Source organism: Callithrix jacchus, chromosome 10 (genome assembly GCF_049354715.1).
Source record: "Callithrix jacchus isolate 240 chromosome 10, calJac240_pri, whole genome shotgun sequence".
NCBI classification, from domain to species: Eukaryota; Metazoa; Chordata; class Mammalia; order Primates; family Cebidae; genus Callithrix; species Callithrix jacchus.
Window position 1 is genome coordinate 120,581,774 of NC_133511.1, and position 19,781 is coordinate 120,601,554.

Sequence of the window (19,781 nt, forward strand, 5' to 3'; positions counted from 1 at the left end):
CAAGGGATTCTCCTGCCTCAGCCTCCCAAGCAGCTGGGATTACAGGTGCCCACCACCACACCCAACTAATTTTTGTAATTTTTTTTTTTAATAGAGACAAGGTTTCACCATATTGGCCAGGCTGGTCTTGAACTCCTGACCTTGTGATCCACCTGCCTCAGCCCCCCAAAGTGCTGGGATTACAGGCATGAGCCACGGCACTCGACAGGAAAGGGATGTTAAACACAGCTTTTCCTGCTGTCTCTGTTTTGGCCAATGTGCCCAAATTGACCACAACAGCTGTTCTGTGTTTACACATTCCGAAGTCAGAACCACTAGCCACATCCTCAAGCTACATGATCTCCATAGTTCCTGGAAGGTGGGCAGTTTTGATACTATGTTGATAGAAAGGCAAACTAGGCTCAGCGTCTATGCCACCGACCCAAGGTCACATGGCCATTAAGAAGAGGCTCTGGATTCCCTTCAAGTCAATTTTACCCAAAAGTCAGTTCTTTGGGCCAGGCCACTGGAGTGTTCCCAGATGAGACTGGCATGGGCAGTCTCACCCCGTGCCTTGCTTAATGTCCCAGGACAGTTCCTGTGTGCCCCCTGTAGATGTCGCAGACTCAGGCCTTGGAGCAGCATCACTCAGTGCAACCTTGAAGCGGTGGGTAGAAAGGTCAGGAGCTGCTCGGCCCTCTGTTCTCTCACTTCCTGTGAAGAAACTGGCAGGCCCAAAGATGGCGGATGCACCACGGAAACATCCTCCAGGGAGAGAGCTGTGCTTCCTGGGGGCAGTGGCGGGAGGGAGGGTGTAAGTACTCAGGGCAGCCAGTTGTCAGGGTGACAGCTATGCTGAGAGCACCTGGAGACTCTTTCTGGCTTGCAGACAGCCACCTTCCCACTCGGTCCTTACATGGCGGAGAGAGAGTGAGCTCTGGTCTCCTTGTTTTTTGTCTGAGACAGAGTCTCATTGTCACCCAGGCTGGAGTGTAATGGCACGATCTCAGCTCACTGCAACCTCTGCCTCCTGGGTTCAAGCAATTCTCCTGTCTCATCCTCCCGAGTAGCTGGGATTACAGTGACCCACCACCATGCTGGGCTAATTTTTGTATTTTTAGTAGAGATGGGGTTTTGCCATATTGGCCAGGCTGGTCTCGAAGTCCTGACCTCAGATGATCGCCCTCCTCGACCTTCCAAAGTGCTGGGATTACAGGCGTCTAGTCTCTTTCTTTTCATATAAGAACACTAATTCCATCCTAGAGGCTCAACCCTCACAATCTAATTACCTCGCAGTGGCCCCACCTCCCATACCTTCCCACAGGTGGGTTACAATTCAACGGATGAATTTGGGGTGTGAGAGGAACACAAAAACACACAGTCCATAACAGAAGCCAATCGTGTCTTTAATACAATTCACACTAAGCTGCATTTAATAGAATTCACACCCAGCTGCATTTCCCCCAAATAAATGTTCCTATGCTTTTAATTCCATTAAAATAAAGATTCATGAACACAAAACAGTGAAGCCAGTAAACCAAACCACACTCCTGCAAGCTAAACAATATTTCCATAAGAATTGGTTGTTGTTGGGACAATTCCTTGGATTTTACTGCCTTTCCCGCTTGCTTCTGGACAGCAGCGTCACCGCAAGGCCTGCGACAGCCAGGATGCCTGTTACCACACTTACTGTCTTGAGGGTATCAGTGACCTGCAGCAGAAGAGAAGGGAGAGCACACTCAGCATCCGGCGGGCACCACAATACATACACCAGGAAACTACGCGCAGGAAAGACCCATCCGGCCCAGTCCTCCTCATTCGAATCGCAAATATTGGCTGGGAGAGGGGATCCCAAGTGGTCAGGCCACCCAGGAAAGAGGAGAGGAGATGTCTGGTGGGCACAGAGTGAATGGAAGAGCAAAGCCATAGACGTGATATATATAGAGTAAAGGAGGGAAACCAGATACACCCTGTGGGTGTTAAAAACATAATAGGTTGAGCGCTGTAGCTCACACCTGCAATCCTAACACCTTGCGAGGCCGAGATGGGTGGATCACTTGAGCCCAGGAGTTCAAGACCAGCCTGGGCAACATGGAGAGACCCCATCTCTAAAAAAATACAAAAAAAAAAAAATTAGCTAAGTATGGTGGTGCGCACCTGTAGTCCTGGTTACTCGGGAGGCTGAGGAAGGAGGATCACTTGAGCCCAGGAGGTGAAGGTTGCAGTGAGCCAAGATCACACCACTGCATTCCCGCTTCGGTGACAGAGTGAGTCTTTGTCTTAAAAAAGAATAATAATAGGGTGGGCACAGTGGCTCAGGCCTGTAATCCCAGAACTTTGGAAGGCCAAGGCAGGTGGATCACAAGGTCAGGAGTTTGAGACCAGCCTGGCCAGCATGGTAAAAACTCATCTCTACAAAAAAATTTTTAAAAATTAGCTGAATGTGGTGGTGCCCACACGTAGTCCTAGTTTTACTCAGGAGGCTGAGGCAGGAAGATCACTTGAGCCCAGGAGGCAGAGATTGCAGTGAGCCGAGATCACACTACTGCATTCCAGCTTGGGTTACAGAGTGAGTACCTGTCTTTAAAAATAATAATAATGGGCCGGGCGCGGTGGCTCAAGCCTGTAATCCCAGCACTTTGGGAGGCCGAGGCGGGTGGATCACGAGGTCAACAGATCGAGACCATCCTGGTCAACATGGTGAAACCCCGTCTCTACTAAAAATACAAAAAATTAACTGGGCACGGTGGCGCGTGCCTGTAATCCCAGCTACTTGGGAGGCTGAGGCAGGAGAATTGCCTGAACCCAGGAGGCGGAGGAACGGTGAGCCGTTGCACTCCAGCCTGGGTAACAAGAGCGAAACTCCATCTCAAAATAATAATAATAAACAAAAAGCATAATAAACCCCAGGGCTTAGCTGTGGCAAGGACAGAAGGGCAGTGCCCAGATGCTGTAGCTCAGGAGTGGCCGACTAGGGCCCTTGAGGCAAGTGTAAAGTTGGGAAATCACCCCTGGGAACTCTGACTGCCCAAGGCTTGAGGGCAGGGACCTCGCCTGGATTGGTCTCAGTGTCCCAGGTGCTGATCCCACTACCAGCAGAGTCGGCACTCATAATTTATCTGCCGAATGAGTGCTGGACCGTGAGGAGCACTGAGGATGTGCTTTAATGAATAACATCGCCTCACTTACGTGCTGGCAGGAAAATCGTTCTGCAAAAGGAAGAGGACACTCTGAAAAAAACACCACTGAGTATACACCCAAAGGATTATAAATCATTCTATTATGAAGACACATGCACATGTATGTTCACTGCAGCACTGTTGACGATAACAATGACTTGGAACCAACCCAAATGCCCATCAGTCATAGCCTGGATAAAGTAAATGTGGCACATATACACCAGGGAATACTATGCAACCATAAAAAGGGATGAGTTCATGTCCTTTGCAGTGACATGGATGAAGCTGGAAACCATCATTCTCAGCAAACTGACACAAGAACAGAAAACCAGACACCGCATGTTCTCACTCATAAGTGGGCGTTGAACAATGAGAATACATGGACAGAGGGAGGGGAACATCATATACCAGGGCCTGTTAGCGGGTGCGGGAAGCTAGGGGAGGGATAGCAGGGGGTGGGAGGATTGAGGAGGGCCAGCATTAGGAGAAATACCTAATGTAGATGATGGGGGGAATGGGTGCAGCAAACCACCATGGCATGTGTATACCTCTGTAGCAATCCTGCATGATCTGCACATATACCCCAGAACTTAAAATACAATAAAAAAAGAAAAAGAAATAAAAACTCACAGAGATGTGAGGCTGACCCCTGAGGGTTGGTGCAGCTCAGCACAGCTGTTCAGAGCTAGCTGAGACAACCCACTGAGACGGTGCGGGCCCACCCTTGCCTGCACCACTGCCTCTGAGATACCAGCGCAGGAGGGACTGGGGGAAACAACACAGGGTGGCGGGTGGGGTGAAGATTGTGAGAACGCCTGCTTTCTAGATATCAGCACGGTGCAGGAACTCTCCAGGCTCAGGATTTGTTTAATCAGCCTGACAACCCTAGGAAGTAGTCATTCTAATCCCACTTTCCAGAGGAGAAGACTGAGGATGGACAGTATAAGGAACTCAAGCAAAGGCTGGGCACGGTGGCCCACGCCTATAATCCCAGTGCTTTGGGAGGCTGAGGCGGATGGATCATCTGAGGTCAGGAGTTCGAGACCAGGCTGGCCAACATGGTGAGAACCCGCCTCTACTAAAAAAACAAAAATTAGCTGGGTGTGGTGGCAGGTGCCTGTAATCCCAGTTACCTGGGAGACTGAGGCAGGAGAATCACTTTAATCAACCTCCACCAGGAGGTGGAGGTTGCAGTGAGCCGAGATCACGCCACTGCACTCCAACCTGGATGACAGAGTGAGACTTCATCTCAAAAACAAAAGAATTCACGAAAAGCCACACAGCCGACAAGTGACAAGGCTCAGATCTGCCTGACTTCCCAAGAGGGGCACTTAAGCCCTTCACAGCCAGGGAAGCAAATATTTAAACCAGTGACCAAACAGCAGATTTCTGTGGAGTATCGATGGATTTGAAGCACATGAGTGACTGGGAAAAGAATCATTTTATTCAAATACACTCAGAATTGTTTCCAAGTGTCAAAGATAAAGCCAGACATAACAAAACAGCAAAAACAGATTTGATTCACTGTCTCCTGACAGCAGGGAAAGAGCTGAGCTCCATCCCAATTTGTGCAGAGGTGACTGACATTTTAAAGGGAGATGTGGGAGTAGGGGGAGGGGTGAGCGAGGGCTCCGTAGAGTCAGAGAGGTGAAATACTGACTATGCAATGAGGCCAGCTGTGTCTGCTAGCTCGCAATTATCAGAGTTAGGATTCTACCATCCCACAAAGACTGGGGACAGAGGCTCTATCCTTCCTGATGATTATATTTCAAAGGAATGGCTCTCAGGTCCTTGAGAAAGACACTTCTGAGTTATAAGAGATTGACATTCAGCCTTCCATTTCCATGGATTCCACATTGGAATTGAAAACATTTGGGGGAAAAAAATTGTTTCCCAAATTGAAAAAATTTGTGAATTGAAAACATTTGGGAAAAAAAAATTTTAAAAGAACAACAAAAAATAATATACATTTTAAAAATACAGCATAATTATTTACACAGCATTTACATTGCATTGAGTAGTACAAGTAATTATGAGTGGCTCACTCATAATTTGGGAGGCCAAGGCAGGTGGATCATTTGAGCCCAGGAGTTTGAGACCAGTCTGGGCAACGTGGCGAAACCCCATTGCTACAAACACACACACACACACACACACACACACACACACACACATTCGCCGAGTGTGATGGTGTGTGCCTGGAATCTCATCTACTCAGGAGGCTGAGGTGGGAGGATCACCTGAGCTCAGGAAGGTCAAGGCTGCAGTGAGCCAAGATTATATTTCCGTGGAGCACCACTGCACTCCATCCTGGGTGACAGAGTGAGACCCTGTCTCTGAAATAAAATAAGTATATGGGAGGATGTGCACAGGTTATATACAAATATCACACCCCATTTTATACAAGGGGCTTAAGCATCCATGATTTTGGTATCCTGAGGGGGTCCTGGAATCAATCTCCCCCACCCATGGATACCAAGAGATGACTGTATCTACATTTCAAAGGGACAGAGGAAGGATTCATAATTAGAAATCCTTTTTAATAAACACTCTAAGAAAGGGCCAGAGTCTTTGTCAGGTGTTGGCTAGAACAAATGGTAAATGCTCCTGGCAGCAGAGAGCTTTCTTAGGCAGGCGTTTATCAGGGGGCTGGGGTCATCCTACATGCACAGAAGCAGTGCTAGAAGCAGTGCTAGAGCTTGGTCATCTGTGAGAGCAGGGGCTAGACAGGGTTGTTGCGTGCCGAGAGTTCTGCAGTTCTCACGAGCCCATTTTCTTACAGAGCGAGAGCTACAGACAGAGTCAGAAGAGAAGGAAAGAAGGAGAGGAAGAAAGAAAGGCAAGTTAATGGGGGACCTGCAGCAGATGGAGTTCAACAAGAGAGGCACCAGGACAAGAGACACACTAAATAAAACTGCCTCGGCCAGTCGTGGTGGCTCATGCCTGTAATCCCAGCACTATGGGAGGCCAAGGCGGGCGGATCACCTCAGGTCAGGAGTTCAAGACCAGCCTGATCAACATGGAGAAACCCCATCTCTAAAAATACAAAAAATTAGCCTGTCATGGTGGCACAGGCCTGTAATTCCAGCTACTCGGGAGGCTGAGGCAGTAGAATCGCTTGCACCCGGGAGGCGGAGGTTGTGGTGAGCCGAGATCACGCCATTGCACTCCAGCCTGGGCAACAAGAGCAAAACTCCATCTCAAAAAAAAAAAAGAAAGAAAGAAAAGAAAAGAGGAAACTGCCTCCCCTGAGTCTTCCCCATTCGCTTGAGTTCTGACCCCTCAGAAGCACAGCAGAGGGCCAACCACTTCCTAAAACTGGGGTCTTCCAGATTGACTTTGTGGCTTCTGCACAGCCTGTAGAAGTGCTTTAAGATGCATGATAAGGCAGCCCACCCCCAACCCGCTTCTGACTCCCCTCCCATCCAGAGACAGGTCTACCCTCCTCAGCTCAACAGAGGGGAGAGCCCGCCAACAGGTTCCTCCCAAGCACCAGAGCAGGTCCCACCATGCCCCAGTGCCCAGAACAGCCTGGCAGGCTCTCAGTTAATAGCCTGAGCTCCCTCCTGGGGCACTTGTTTCCAGAAGGTGTGGATTTTCTTTGCCCATCTCCCCTTTTAATCACCTCTCCTTCTCCTATCTTACAACGGAAGAGCTAAATCCTCCCGCACCCCGAATCTATGGTGCATAGGCTAAGGCGTAAACACTCCTAGAACCAGGAAGGGACGGTTCCAGAATGCATTGCTCCTAAACAGAGAGAGCTTCAGAAAGGAATGTGCAGCCATATCGAGGCTCCCGTCTTATCCAGCTACTACTTTAGAATGAGAATTCTGCACTGAGATGTTTGTCTGGAACAGTGAGTTAACATGCTCATTTGAATCGAAAACTTGTCGGGTTTCTTTCTGAACATCAAGATAAGCCTGATAAGGCTGGCTGGCGTGACAATATCACCTGGCTTGGCTATCTAAACTACATGGAAGACATGTGTCCCTAACCGAATGAGCTAAAAGCGCAACTCCCAGATTGTGAAGAAAATGTATGCACAAAAATGTAATACGCAATATACTAAAAATTCCATCCTTCCCTTTAAAAATTTTTTACATTTATGATTTTTTAACTGTTTGATGTCACCTAAGAATGTATGAGGGATATGTGGTTTTCTAAGTTAACTTGGACTGGGTGCGGTGGCTCACGCCTGTAATCCCAAGAGAGGCCAAGTCAAGCAGATCGCTTGAACCCAGGAGTTGGAGACCAGCCTGGGCAACATGACAAAACCTCGTCTCTACAGAAAAATACAAAAGTTAGCCAGGCATGCACATGCCTGTAGTCCCAGTCACTCCGGAGACTAAGGTGCGAGGATTACTGGAACCCTGGAGTGGCTGCAGTGAGCCATGATCAAACTCCACGTGACACACTGCAGCCTGGGTGTCAGAGTAAGACCCTGTATCAAAAAATAATAATAAATGTAAAGTTATCTTAGACCAGAAGTTGGCCAACTATGGCCCATGGGTCAAATCCAACCTGCAAACTATTTTTGTAAAAAAGAAATAATACACAGCCGGGCACGGTGGCTCACACCTGTAATCCCAGTACTTTGGGAGGCCAAGGCAGGCAGATCATGAGGTCAAGAGATTGAGACCATCCTGGCCAACATGATGAAACCCCATTTCTACTAAAATACAAAAAATTAGCCGGGAATGGCGATGTTCACCCACAGTCCCAGCTACTCGGGAGGCTGAGGCAGAAGCATCGTTTCAACCTGGGAGGCGGAGGTTGCAGTGAGGCAAGATCATGCCACTGCACTCCAGCCTGGCAACAGAGCAAGACTCCCTCTCAAGAAAAATAAATAAAAAATAAAAATAAATAAACAATATACTTACTGGAAGACAGCCTTACCTGTCTGTGGCTGCTTTTGTGCGGCAAAGTTATCGCAGCAGAGTCATAAGACAGAGACCACCTGGCCACAAAATCTGAAATATTTACTATCTGGCCCTTTACAGAAAAAAATTGCCCAACATGACCTGGGCTTTTCCCCTTCCTGGCTCACGCTGTTCCCTCTGCTCCACTCCTTATTGACCCCGTTCCCTGGTAATCTCCAGCTCATTTTCTTTCAGAAATCAAAATAATCAAATCAGGCTGTGCTCAGGTATTACCTCTTCTGCAAAGCCTTCCTTGATCAGGTCCCTTGGAGAGAACACGTGGGGGTTTAACTGCCTCCGCGTCACCATGGCTGACGTGTACTAAAGACTCAATAACTAGGAGTTTAATGAATTTGGACAAGTTACTTAAGCACTGTGAGCCTCAGTTTCCCCATCTGTAAAGTGGGGATCATGAAACCCGACTCTAGGGCTGTGGATGGCCATTTCAGGCTGTGACTCCCTTCTGTGGCCACCCCCCCAACCCACTGCACTGGTCTACACTGCCGACTTGCCTATCTCCGTATGAAACCTCAAGGGTGGGGGTTTCATGTCTGTGAATTTGTCTTGCTCATATCTATTTCCATCCCACCCTGGCCCCAGCAGGTACCCAGCCTCTGACAGCTGAGGGAGTGGCCTGGCTGCTGGGAAGGGGACACAGGCTGAGGATGCACCTGGTCACTGCGGGAGATCCCATAGCGCAGCCCGTTCACGAAGTGCTCGCAGTTGTCACTGGTCAGCGAATAGTGAAACTCCTTTCCCACCAGCTCCTCCGCCTGCTTGATGATTTTGTTGACGGGCAGTGGCTCGCATCTGTCATCATGTTTGTTGTTGACCCGGTAGTTGTCTCTCCCAGCCACTGCAGACAGCAGTTCCTTCTTCACGACGGCTTTGTTGGTCAGTTCGGACAGGACACTGGCCGCAACAGCTCCGGCAATTTCACCTGTGCAAACAGTGAGTTCGGTCTTGGGCGGGGCCAGCAGGGCTCGGAGCTGGCTCCAAGCCAAGCAGCCTCACTGCCCCAAGCACCATCAAGAAGGATGAGCTGTGAAAGGACCTGTCCATCCTGCCTGGTCTCCAACTTGAAAACAGGGCAAACCCAAGCCTGGGTGACTTTGGAGAAGTCAGCATGGGTCCCTAGGCTCTGGTTTCCTCATTTCTAAAGTAAAGAACCTGAGTTCTAAAGAATCACACGAGTTCCAATGTCACTGAAAGAGGACAACGGTCAAGGCAGAGTGGTACAGGGCAAAAAGAGAAGGCAGAAGAGCCCCAGGCCATAGTCCCAACTGCCCCTCACTAGCTTGTGGCTTAGAAAAAGTCACTACAGGCCAGGTTTCTGTAATCTCAGCACTTTGGGAGGCCAAGGTGGGAGGAACACTTGAGGCCAGGAGTTGGAGACCAGCCTGGACAATATAGTAAGGCTCCTATCTCTAAAAATAAAAATTAAAAGATTAGTTGGCCATGGCAGCACAACCTATAATTCTAGCTACTCCAGAGGTGAGGTGGGAAGATCGCTTTAATTCAGAAATTACAGGCTGCAGTGAGCTATGATTGTGTCACGACACTCTAGCCTGGGCAGCAGAGTGAGACCTTATCTCCAAAAAGGTAAAGAAAAGAAATCATCACTCCATTGCCCTGAGCCAGTGCCGTGGGAGCCCCAGTTCAAGAAAACAGCTGAACAAGATAGAAGCCTGGCTCAGGAATCCAGGCCCCCCTAGGTCCTGGCCCTGGCTCTCTTACTGTGTGCTTTCAGACAAAGCCCTTCTCATCTTGGGACCCTGGTTTCATCACTTTCAATTAGAGGAACTAGGCCAGGGGATGTCCATGCCCTCCAGCTCTAAATTCTCCAATTGGCCTCTAAAGGGGACCCCAGCCTTCTGGGAAGCTGGAATGAAACAGTGGCCAAGTGACGGCAGCCAGAACCCTCATGGAGGGCCAGATGGACCCGGGGTCTACAATGGACCCTGCTAGAAGCAGCCCAGCTTGGAGAAAGCCTGTTGTAATGTCAGTCTCTGAACAGTCAGTTTAGCTAACGACCAGCTTCTAAACTTAGGTGTGTATTCACATTTTCCTTTACTGATTTTTATTTTCTTTTCAAAAGGATATTTAAACAAATGTCTCGGTCCCAGCTCACTCCAGCTACAGGAGCAGGAATGGGAGCCAGAGAGATCCTCTGCCAAGGAGAGAAACAGAGGAGTCCACACCCAGTCTTCCTGGACAGACTGGAAGGGAAGCTGGAAGAAACAGGATTAATATAGGTATAAAAATACATCACCAATAATGTATTCTTTTTTTTTTTTTGAGACAGAGTCTCATTCTTGTTGCCCAGGCTGGAGTGCAATGGCACAATCTCAGCTCACTGCAACCACCACCTCCCGGGTTCAAGCAATTCTGCCTCAGCCTCCCAAGTAGCTAGGATTACAGGCATGCACCACCATGCCAGGCTAATTTTTTTTTTCTTTTTTTTTTTTTTAGTAGAGACGGGGTTTCTCCATGTTGGTCAGGCTGTTCTCGAACTCCCAACAGGTGATCCACCCGCCTCAGCCTCCCAAAGTGCTGGGATTACAAGTATGAGCCACCGCGCCCAGCCTTTTCTTTTTCATGAGAAAAATACAGTCTCCTGCATCTCTGCCCCTTAGTATCCTCTAACCCAATGTCTCCCCTTCTTGGCTTCTAAGTTTCTGTTTTCTACTCCTTAGCCTTCCCATCTCTGCCCCTAGTCCTCCCACATCTGTCCCCCTATTTCCACCGGTCAGACTCCCCATGCCTCTCTCTTTCCCCTTTTCCTCTCACTCTCCCGTTCCTGCCCCTCAGTCTCTCAGCCCTGGGATGGGTTTCTTCCTCCTTCCCAATAGAGAACACCATTTCCTATATTGCTGGTAAAGTGCTTTGGACAACAGTTTGGCAGTTTCTTATTAAAGTAAATATTCACTTACCACATGACCTAATAATCCCATTCCTAGGTATTTACCCAGAAGAAATAAAAATCTATGTTCACACATACAAAAAAAAAAAAAACCCTGCATGGGAATATTTATAATGGCTCTAGTGATTATTATCAAAAACTGAAAATCGCCCAAATGGACTTCAGCTGGTGAATGGATAAATAAATGGTGGTACGTCCATGCGATGGAATACTATTCAGCAATAAAAAGGAACAAAGTACTGACACAGGCTATGACATCCATCAACCTCGAATGCGTTATGTTAAGTTACAGTAACTGGACACAAAATGGGCTACATTCTCTATGGTTTCAGTCATGTGACATTCTGGAAAAGGCAAAACTACAGGAACAGAAAAGACCACAGCTTGCTAGGAGCTGGAGTCATGAGTGGATGTATGCGGGTTGACAACAAAAGGGCATGGGGGAATTGTAGGGGGATGAGGTGTAGTGTTCCCCAGTTTTCCCCCACTTTCTTTGTCCTGACTAACACAGAACGCCTTGACACTCTGTGACCCAGCTAGCTGCCTGCTGCCCTCTGCAGGCTTGAACCCAAGCTGGAGCCTTTAACGTTCATTCCCAGGCACCGATAAAGTTGTTTAGGTTGTTGCGTGAAACACTGAAAGAGCAAATACGTTGCTAAGCACATAGAGATGCCCCAGCTTTGAACCAAATTCTTTTAATCCTCACGTAAACCTCATAATCCAACCCCCTTGTTCCAGACGTTCCTGGGTAGACCCTCTACTATCTTGCTGTCCAGTGAGAGGACTCCAGCCCTCTGCATCAAAGTTCCCCTAATAAATGCTTTGGATTCATCAGCCTGGCATTTAGTGCTTCTTTCTTTGGAATCCAAACTGGCCCCATCTCAGGATTTTGGGGGGCAGTCCCCTGAAGAAACTCCCACTTTTGGGGCCACTCCAACCATGGGTTCAGCTGAACAGAGAACATTAGGAAAGTCTTCTATAACTAGATTATGGTGATGGTTACCTATTCATATGCATTTGTCAAAACTCATAGAATTGCATACCAAAAAGGATAAATTTGGCCGGGCGTGGTGGCTCACACCTGTAATCCCAGCACTTTGGGAAACCAAGGTGGGCAGATCACCTGAGGTCAGGAGTTCATGACCAGCCTGGTTAACATGACAAAACACCACCTCTACTAAAAATACAAAAAAGTAGCTGGGCGTGGTGGCAGGCATCTGTAATCCCAGCTAATTGGGAGGCTGAGGCAGGAGAATCACTTGAACCCGGAGGCAGAGATTGCAGTGAGCCAAGGTCATGCCATTGCACTCCAGCTTAGCCAACAAGAGTGAAATTGTGTCTCAAAAAAAAGGATAAATTTTACTATATGTAAATTATTCCTAAATAAGTCTAATTTTTTAAAATTTGAATATATATATTCAAACTTATACACACACAAACAAAGAGAAACTGAAATGGAAGCCATAGTTGACTAGTCCTAAACCACTCATAACCATGTAATGAAAAACTTAAAATTCATCTGATTTCCCCAAAGTGCTACCTGTAACCACAAACCAAACAAGCTGTCCTCACGTCAACACTGTGGGCTTATGCTCTGCTTTCTTTTGCAGTCCAGTAGACAGAGAAAGTCAATCTTTTTTTAACTTTACTTGGAGAAGTCAACAGTATACTTAGACAGTATTACTGAGGCTCCTTATACTTTCCACAAGTTTTACATAAAAATTTAAAACCCCTGAAATATCCCAGAAATGCAATAGGTAGATGATTTGTTTCTGTGTTCCTCATCTAAAGAGAAAACTCAGAAACTTACGCGATGTGTTTCCTATAACAACTAGCTTATAAGGGGTATGAGATCTCTCAAGATAAGCTTCAACTTTCATAAGAGATGGTTTGTTATCTAGGTTATCATTTATCCAAAAAAGCAATATTTCTGTGCCCAGAAAGAATAAATAATATCTAAAATTATCCTTGATTTATAACTGAAAAACAACTCAGAGGATTCCTCATGCTTGCAGGATATTGCAAGGCCTGGAGCCCAAATTATTCTTTATTGGTCCCTCCATTTTTTTTTTTTTTAATAGAGATGGAGTTTCACCATATTGGTCAGGCTGGTCTTGAACTCCTGACCTTGTAATCTGCAAAACTTGGCCTCCCAAAGTACTGGGATTACAGGTGTGAGCCAGCACACCTAGGCCAGCCTCTCTCTATTTTTTTTTTTTTTTTTTGAGACCGAGTCTTGCTCTGTCACCCAGGCTGAAGTGCAGTGGTGTGATCTTGGCTGACTGCAACCTCTGCCTCCCAGGTTCAAGTGATTCTCATGCCTCAGCCTCCCAAGTGGCTGGGACTACAGGCACGCACCACCCCATCACAACAGAAAACAATGTACTTCCTCACTTCTATAACTTCATAAACGGAGCTACCATTGCTCTGAGCTAAGCTTCTTGCCATTTTAATTCAAAGTCTCTGGATTCAAGAACTGTTCTTTTGTATGTACAACAAACCTTTTAAATTTCTCTAGCTTGATTTTATTTCACTTATATACACATCTATATATAGACATACGTGTATATACATATATACACATGTGTATATATATATATATACATACATGCATATATAAGTATATACACATATGTATCAGTATTTCTACAACTCTTGAAACAGAGTTGTCTATATATCTCTATTTATAGATGCTGTGAGTTTCACTTTCCCTGTGACCCAGTCCAGGTCTGTGTGTACATACACATATCTTCCTATTAGTCATATTGATAATACGCCTTATGCACTGTATTCTCTCAAGAATCTTAAACATTTGTCAGCAGCTGCTGATTCATCATGAAAATCTCTATAAGAATTAAATCTGTATGTATAAACATACACACACAGACCTGGGCTGGGTCACAGGGAAAGTGAAACTCAGAGCATCTATAGATAGAGATAGATAGACATGTACATACTTGTGTGTATATAGACATCTATATATGAGGATAGATATACATCTATGTGTGCATATATACCTGCTGCGCGCTATGTTAATGGCTGTATAGCATTCCATTACGTGCAGGTATATCTCTTCTACTTGACTAATCCCCGGGTGTCTTGCACTTGAGTCGTTTCCAGTATTTTGTCATTTTCTTTGATGCTATGATGCTTCAGAAGGAAAGGGAGGTTGCTTTAGCCCCTGGCCGGCCTCTGCGCCCGTGCTTTCCTATACATTCCTTCATTTCCTCCCTCCATGAGCTGGGGCACAGGGATTCTTATCCCTGCTCTGTAGAAAGTGCAGCTGAACTTAGTGACATGAAGCCACATGCTCAAGGCACACAGTCAGTAAACAGAGGAGCCATGATTCCGAACTGGTTCTGTTGAGTTGGGAGGCCTGTGTGCTCCTTCCATTATACTGTGCAGTCGGCTGCAAGCTATCCGAAGAAAGGAACTGCTCCTTCCTCTTGTTTGTACCTTCAGAACAACAAATACATACGAGATCCCATGGAGGGATGCTCACCATACACAATGAGTTGGTTCGGACTGAACCCCACTCTATAACGGAATAAAGGTCAATAATCTCTCCACCAACTTACTGCAAAAGAAGAGTAGCAGTTGCCACAGCTAGCAGGAAAAAGCACAATTCATTCAGCATTATGTATTGAGTCTTCAGGGTCTGCTAGACCCTGAAGTGAAGACAATTACATAATTGTGCATCTCTTCACATTCTTGATCTCAATCCTTGTGCTTAAAAAGAGAACCCATCCACACTTACAGGGAGCCAGATGGATCACAAAGCCGTCTCCCACATAAATGGCCCAGTGCTCATAGCCAAAGCGAAAAATCTCAATCAGGTCTCCAAGTCTCGGTCTCGGTCTTGGTCTTGGTCTGGACTGCAAGAAAAAAAACAGGGACAAGCAGAGGTGAGCCATCTGCAGGAAGCATTCTAGGGCCTGACCTGCAAGGAGCCCCAGCCCAGCCTGCAGATTCCCTGTGCTCATCACCTGCAGGAAACAGGAAGGAGGGAGCTCTCCTCACATGGGTAGCAACCCCGTTCATTTACTGGGCTTGCAGGACTGGAAAGGTTGCTCTTCAGGAAACAAGGAGATGGAGAGAGTAACTTTGAGGGACATTTTCATGAACTGCAGCACGGAAGTGTGATGGAGTAAGGTGCACAAGCTGGATGCGAGTGCATCTTGAGCATGGAGTATGTTTTTGTCAGCAGGTGACTTCATGATTCTCGAGGAAGCCTAAAACGCCTCTTTAAAGGCCACCTGCCATGAGCCTAAGCCCAGATGATTCCTATGAGTTACAGAGCTCTGACTTGCAATGCCCAACACGTCAGAGGCAGTCGGACACTCAACCCACATTACACACCACTCCTTTGGGTAACAACTATCATTACCCCCACTTGACAGGTGAGCACGTGGAGTCTCAGGAAGGTCAGGTAACTCGTCTAGTGAGTAGAAGAGCAGGAGTGAAGCGTAGGGCTGAATGTTTCCAACATTAATGCCCTTAACCATTCCAGAATGTCCTAGGCAAGCCCAGGGCAGCTGAAGTCTGAGCTCCAGGCTAAAATTAAAGCAAGGGATGGCAGAGTGTGGTTGGAGTTGACAGTAGGGTAGTGCCCATCTGGAGGGTGCATGGGTGAGAGGAATGTTGCCCTGGCCACACCCAGAATGGGAGACAGCCCTTGACACATGAGTTCTGTTTCTGGTGTGCTCTGGTGCTAGCCAGCACCCCTCTTCCCTATAACTCAGCTAAGCCAGGCCACTGAGTTGAACTGCTGCTGAGAGCAGTGAGGGTGTCAGCCAACTGGAAGTCTGGTGGGGAGCTATAGTTAAAAGTAAAGCCTTTCATTTGCAGCAACTCGGATGGAATTGGAGACTATTATTCTAAGCGGACTAACTCAGGAGAGGAAAATCAGACATCCTATGTTCTCACTCGTAAGTGGGAACTAAGCTATGAGGACACAAAGGCGTAAGAATCATACAACGGACTTTGGGGACTCAGAGAAAAGGGTGGGAGGGGGTGAGGGATAAAAGACTACACACTGGAACTGGGCGTGGTGGCCCACACTTTGTAATCCCAGCACTTTGGGAGGCCAGGGTAGGCGGATAACCTGAGGTCAGAAGTTTGAGACCAGCCTGGCCAACATGGTAGAAACCCACCTCTACTAAAATACTAAAAATATCTGAGTGTGGTGGTAGGTGCCTGTAATCCCAGCTACTCAGGAGGCTGAGGCATGAGAATTGCTTGAACCCGGAAAGCAGAGATTGCAGCTTGAGTCGAGATGGTGCCACTGCACTCCAGCCTGAGCGATAGAGTGACACTCCATCTCAAAAACAAAATAAGACTATACATCGGGTACAGAGTACACAGCTCAGACTGTGCACCCAAGTCTCAGAAATCACCACTAAATAACTTATTTATGTAACCAAACACCACCTGTTCACCAAAGAAGCCTTGAAATTAAAAAGAAAAAAAAAAAGTAAAGCCTTTGACTAGCGGGGTCAAGAGTCAACTGGACCAAAGAAGGGACAATTTGAGCATCAAAAAATAATAATAATAATAATAACCATACATGGACTGAAATACATCAAATATGTTAAAACCCATGTGTTCATAAGGATATTTTTAAAACACAGAAGGCATCTTTGAAAGACAGAAAAGAATTACTACATTATTCCAAAATCTGGCAAATAAAGGAGAAGATTCAAACATTTCCTAAGTGAATTGTCCTCAGGGAATGCAATTTAAAACTACAACAGGCTGGGCACGGTGGCTCACACCTGTAATCCCAGCACTTTGGGAGGCCGAGGCAGGCAGATTACAAGGTCAGGTGTTCAAGACCAGCCTGACCAAAATGGTGAAACCCCGTCTCTACTAAAAATACAAAAATTAGCTGAGGGTGGTGGCGCACACCAGTAATCCCAGCCACTTGGGAGGCTGAGGCAGAAGAATTGCTTGAACCTGGGAGGCAGAGGGTGCAGTGAGCAGAGATCGCACCACTGCACTCCAGCCTGGTGATAGAGACTCTGTCTCAAAAAAAAAAAAAATACAACAAACCCCAAAGCTACAAACCAAGACTTGTAAGGTAGTCATATATGTCTGCAAAAGCATAGAAAACTACTTGGAAGAATCGCTTCTCGGGTGTTTGGCTAAGATCAAGTGAAAAATACTTGGAAGAGCACATATCAGGCTGTCCAGAGGGGAAAGGCTGCACAGCTGGGGAGGATGGCCAGAGGGGACTTCAGCTTTTATGCTCATAGTTTTGGTTTTAGTTTTGATTTTTGGCTTTTGGCTTTTTTTGAGACATGATCTCACTCTGTCACCCAGGCTGGAGTGCAATGGCACTAACACTGCAGGCAGCCTCAACCTCCCCAGCTCAAACCATCCTCCCACCTCAGCCTCCCAAGTAGCTAGGACTACAGGCACATACCATTAAGTCTGGCTAATTTTAGTATTTTTTGTAGAGATGGGGTCTCACTATGTTCCCCAGGCTAGAGTTTTGGTTTTTCAAACAAAGTGAATGTGCTCACATGTTCCTCATGGAATTAAATACATTCTTCTTTTTTAAGTTGAAGCTTTAGAGTCAGACTCCCCCCCTCCATTAGCTCAAATTCCCTCCCTGCCTTTTGGGCAGTCCCCTCTAATACTTACCGGAATATCATTCCCCCCCATCTGTGAAGTTGGCAGTAATTATGCCTGCTTCATAGAATTGCTTATTCACTACCTGATGTGGATTAAATAAAAGTGTTTAGCATGGTGTCTGGACCCCCAAGCACTCGGGAAATGAGGCTGCTATTGGGTCTGAAGGAAGAAGGAACCTAAGAAGGGATTGGAGGGAAGGACGGAATGCAGAGGGACTGGCCCTGCCTGGAGGTGAGGGAGACAGAGCCCTTTCTGGCAGCCCCCATCACCACCCACACGGTGGGAGTTCTTGCCCTGGACCCTCCCTCCCCAGTTCACCACGCCCATTGAAGATGGTGTGACCAAGGGCTGCTCTCCCTGAGCCCACCATTCCTGCCTTCGGGAGGCTCAGCACAGCCACTGGGAGTGTGGCCACAGGAGGGATTGCAAAAGCACAAACCCAAACTTTGGCCTCAGTAGAAGCAGACCTCATGCAACAGCTGAGGCTGGGGAGCCTCCAGGCTTATAACCCAGCGCCATGGTTCCTTCCCACTGTGTCTGAGAGAGACAGACCCCCAGGCCTCAGTGTGTGCCCATGTACCATCTGTGCCAGGGCTATAGACCAACAAGAACACACTAATCACCACTAAGAGGGTGGTTGTTCCTCAAAGAAAAGCTTTAAAACCCTTCTGGGAACTTACCGAAGCCATCCTTCCGTCAAGATGCTATCTTGTGTCTTGCTGACTCTGTGTCTATCCTTAAATTACGTCTGAGTTTCGCTTTCCCCATGACCCAGCCCAAGCAAACAAGATCAAGGTTCATGTAAACTGTGCCCTGTCTTTAAACAAGGGGCCGGGCACATATCAAGTAGGAAAAGAGGTGTGAAAATCAACCAGACGCAAGAGGAATCAGAGCTCACGATATAGATGGGGAAGGACTTGGTGGCAGTGCAGTCAGGGGCACAGTTGATAATCACCAAGTTTCAGGTGGAACAAGCAAGATCCAGTGGGTTCCGGGGCAGGCAGGATGGAGAGATGGAGACCATGGAGGAAACATTTCAAAAAAGAGAGAGGAGCCCCATAGAGACTGAGACTCATGCCTCCAAATTGAGAATGATCATTGCTGGGAAGTGTGAACATTTCTACCAACCTCAAACCCTAGGCAAATGGCCCGAAGGCAGGAACGGTGGGCTCAGGGAGAGCAGCCCTTGGTCACACCATCTTCAGGGGGTGTGGTGAACTGGGGAGGGAGGGTCCAGGGCAAGGACTCCCACTCCATATTATTGGAGGCACATTCCCGACGCTGGAAACAGAGTGAGGCTGCTTGGACAGCAGTATAGAAAGAACCCACTCCAGGCCAGATGCAGTGGCTCATGCCTGTAATCCCAGCACTTTGGGAGGTTGAGGTGGGTGGATCACCTGAGGTCAGGAGTTCAGGATCAGTCTGGCCAACATGGTGAAGCCCCATCTCTACTAAAAATACAAAAATTAGCTGGACATGGTGGTACATGCCTGCAATCAGCTACTTGGGAGGCTGAGGCTGGAGAATACTTTGAACCGGGGAGGCGGAGGTTGCTGTGAGCTGGGATCACGTCACTGAACTCCAGATTGGGCAACGGAGGGAGACTCCATCTCAAAAAAAAAAAACCACTCCTCTTCCTGCCTCTCACCCACAGTTCAGAAACACTCATTCTGTACCAAATGGAAACCAAAACCCATTATTGGATGTACAGAGGCTGCTTCTTTGAGGCACCTGCATGCTTATCCCTCCAACCTCCAAATAAGTTTATCTTCTGACATCAACATATAGCTGGTGGGTCCTGAGCAAACTGGACAGGAAGGAGTGGGTGGGGCTGGGGGGAGCTGAGTATCCTCACTGTGGAGCATGGAGGGCAGGAAAGCAAGGACCAGTAACTTACCTTCTTCACGCTACAAACAAACAAAGAGCTTTAGTGTGGGGATGCAGATGGACTGGAGCCCGCACTGGAAAACTCTTTGGGAGCCACAGCAGCTCCACATGACCAGCTACTCCCTCGGCCCACACTGTCTTGCTTCCACGATACCTCTCTCAGCACCTCCACTCCATTCTCCCCTGAGTTTCAGTGAGACAATCTCCAAAGCATTCCTCCTGGAGGGAGAGAGTGGGGTTGACTTAGCTAATTTTCTC

The 19,781-nt window shown here is 47.4% G+C and overlaps 1 protein-coding gene across 4 annotated transcripts in view; it reads right to left on the reverse strand.

Moving 5' to 3' along the window:
* Positions 1-1,366: 1,366 nt before the first annotated feature.
* LOC144576364 (phospholipase A and acyltransferase 2-like) overlaps positions 1,367-19,781 on the reverse strand; it is a 36,062-nt gene continuing 17,647 nt past the window's right edge. For 2 of the 4 annotated variants that reach the window (XM_078341236.1, XM_078341237.1), the window contains exons 2-6: positions 19,534-19,742; positions 17,646-17,718; positions 14,758-14,875; positions 8,749-9,017; positions 1,367-1,690 (exon numbers count right to left, since the gene is read on the reverse strand). In XM_078341236.1, coding sequence (XP_078197362.1) covers positions 1,589-1,690; positions 8,749-9,017; positions 14,758-14,875; positions 17,646-17,666 — 510 coding nt within the window. In that variant the 5' untranslated portion in view covers positions 17,667-17,718; positions 19,534-19,742 and the 3' untranslated portion in view covers positions 1,367-1,588. Of the gene's footprint in view, positions 1,691-8,748; positions 9,018-14,757; positions 14,876-17,645; positions 17,719-18,316; positions 18,381-19,533; positions 19,743-19,781 lie in introns of those variants that run through there. The other 2 variants (XM_009008364.5, XM_035263036.3) reach the window with 2 other exon arrangements.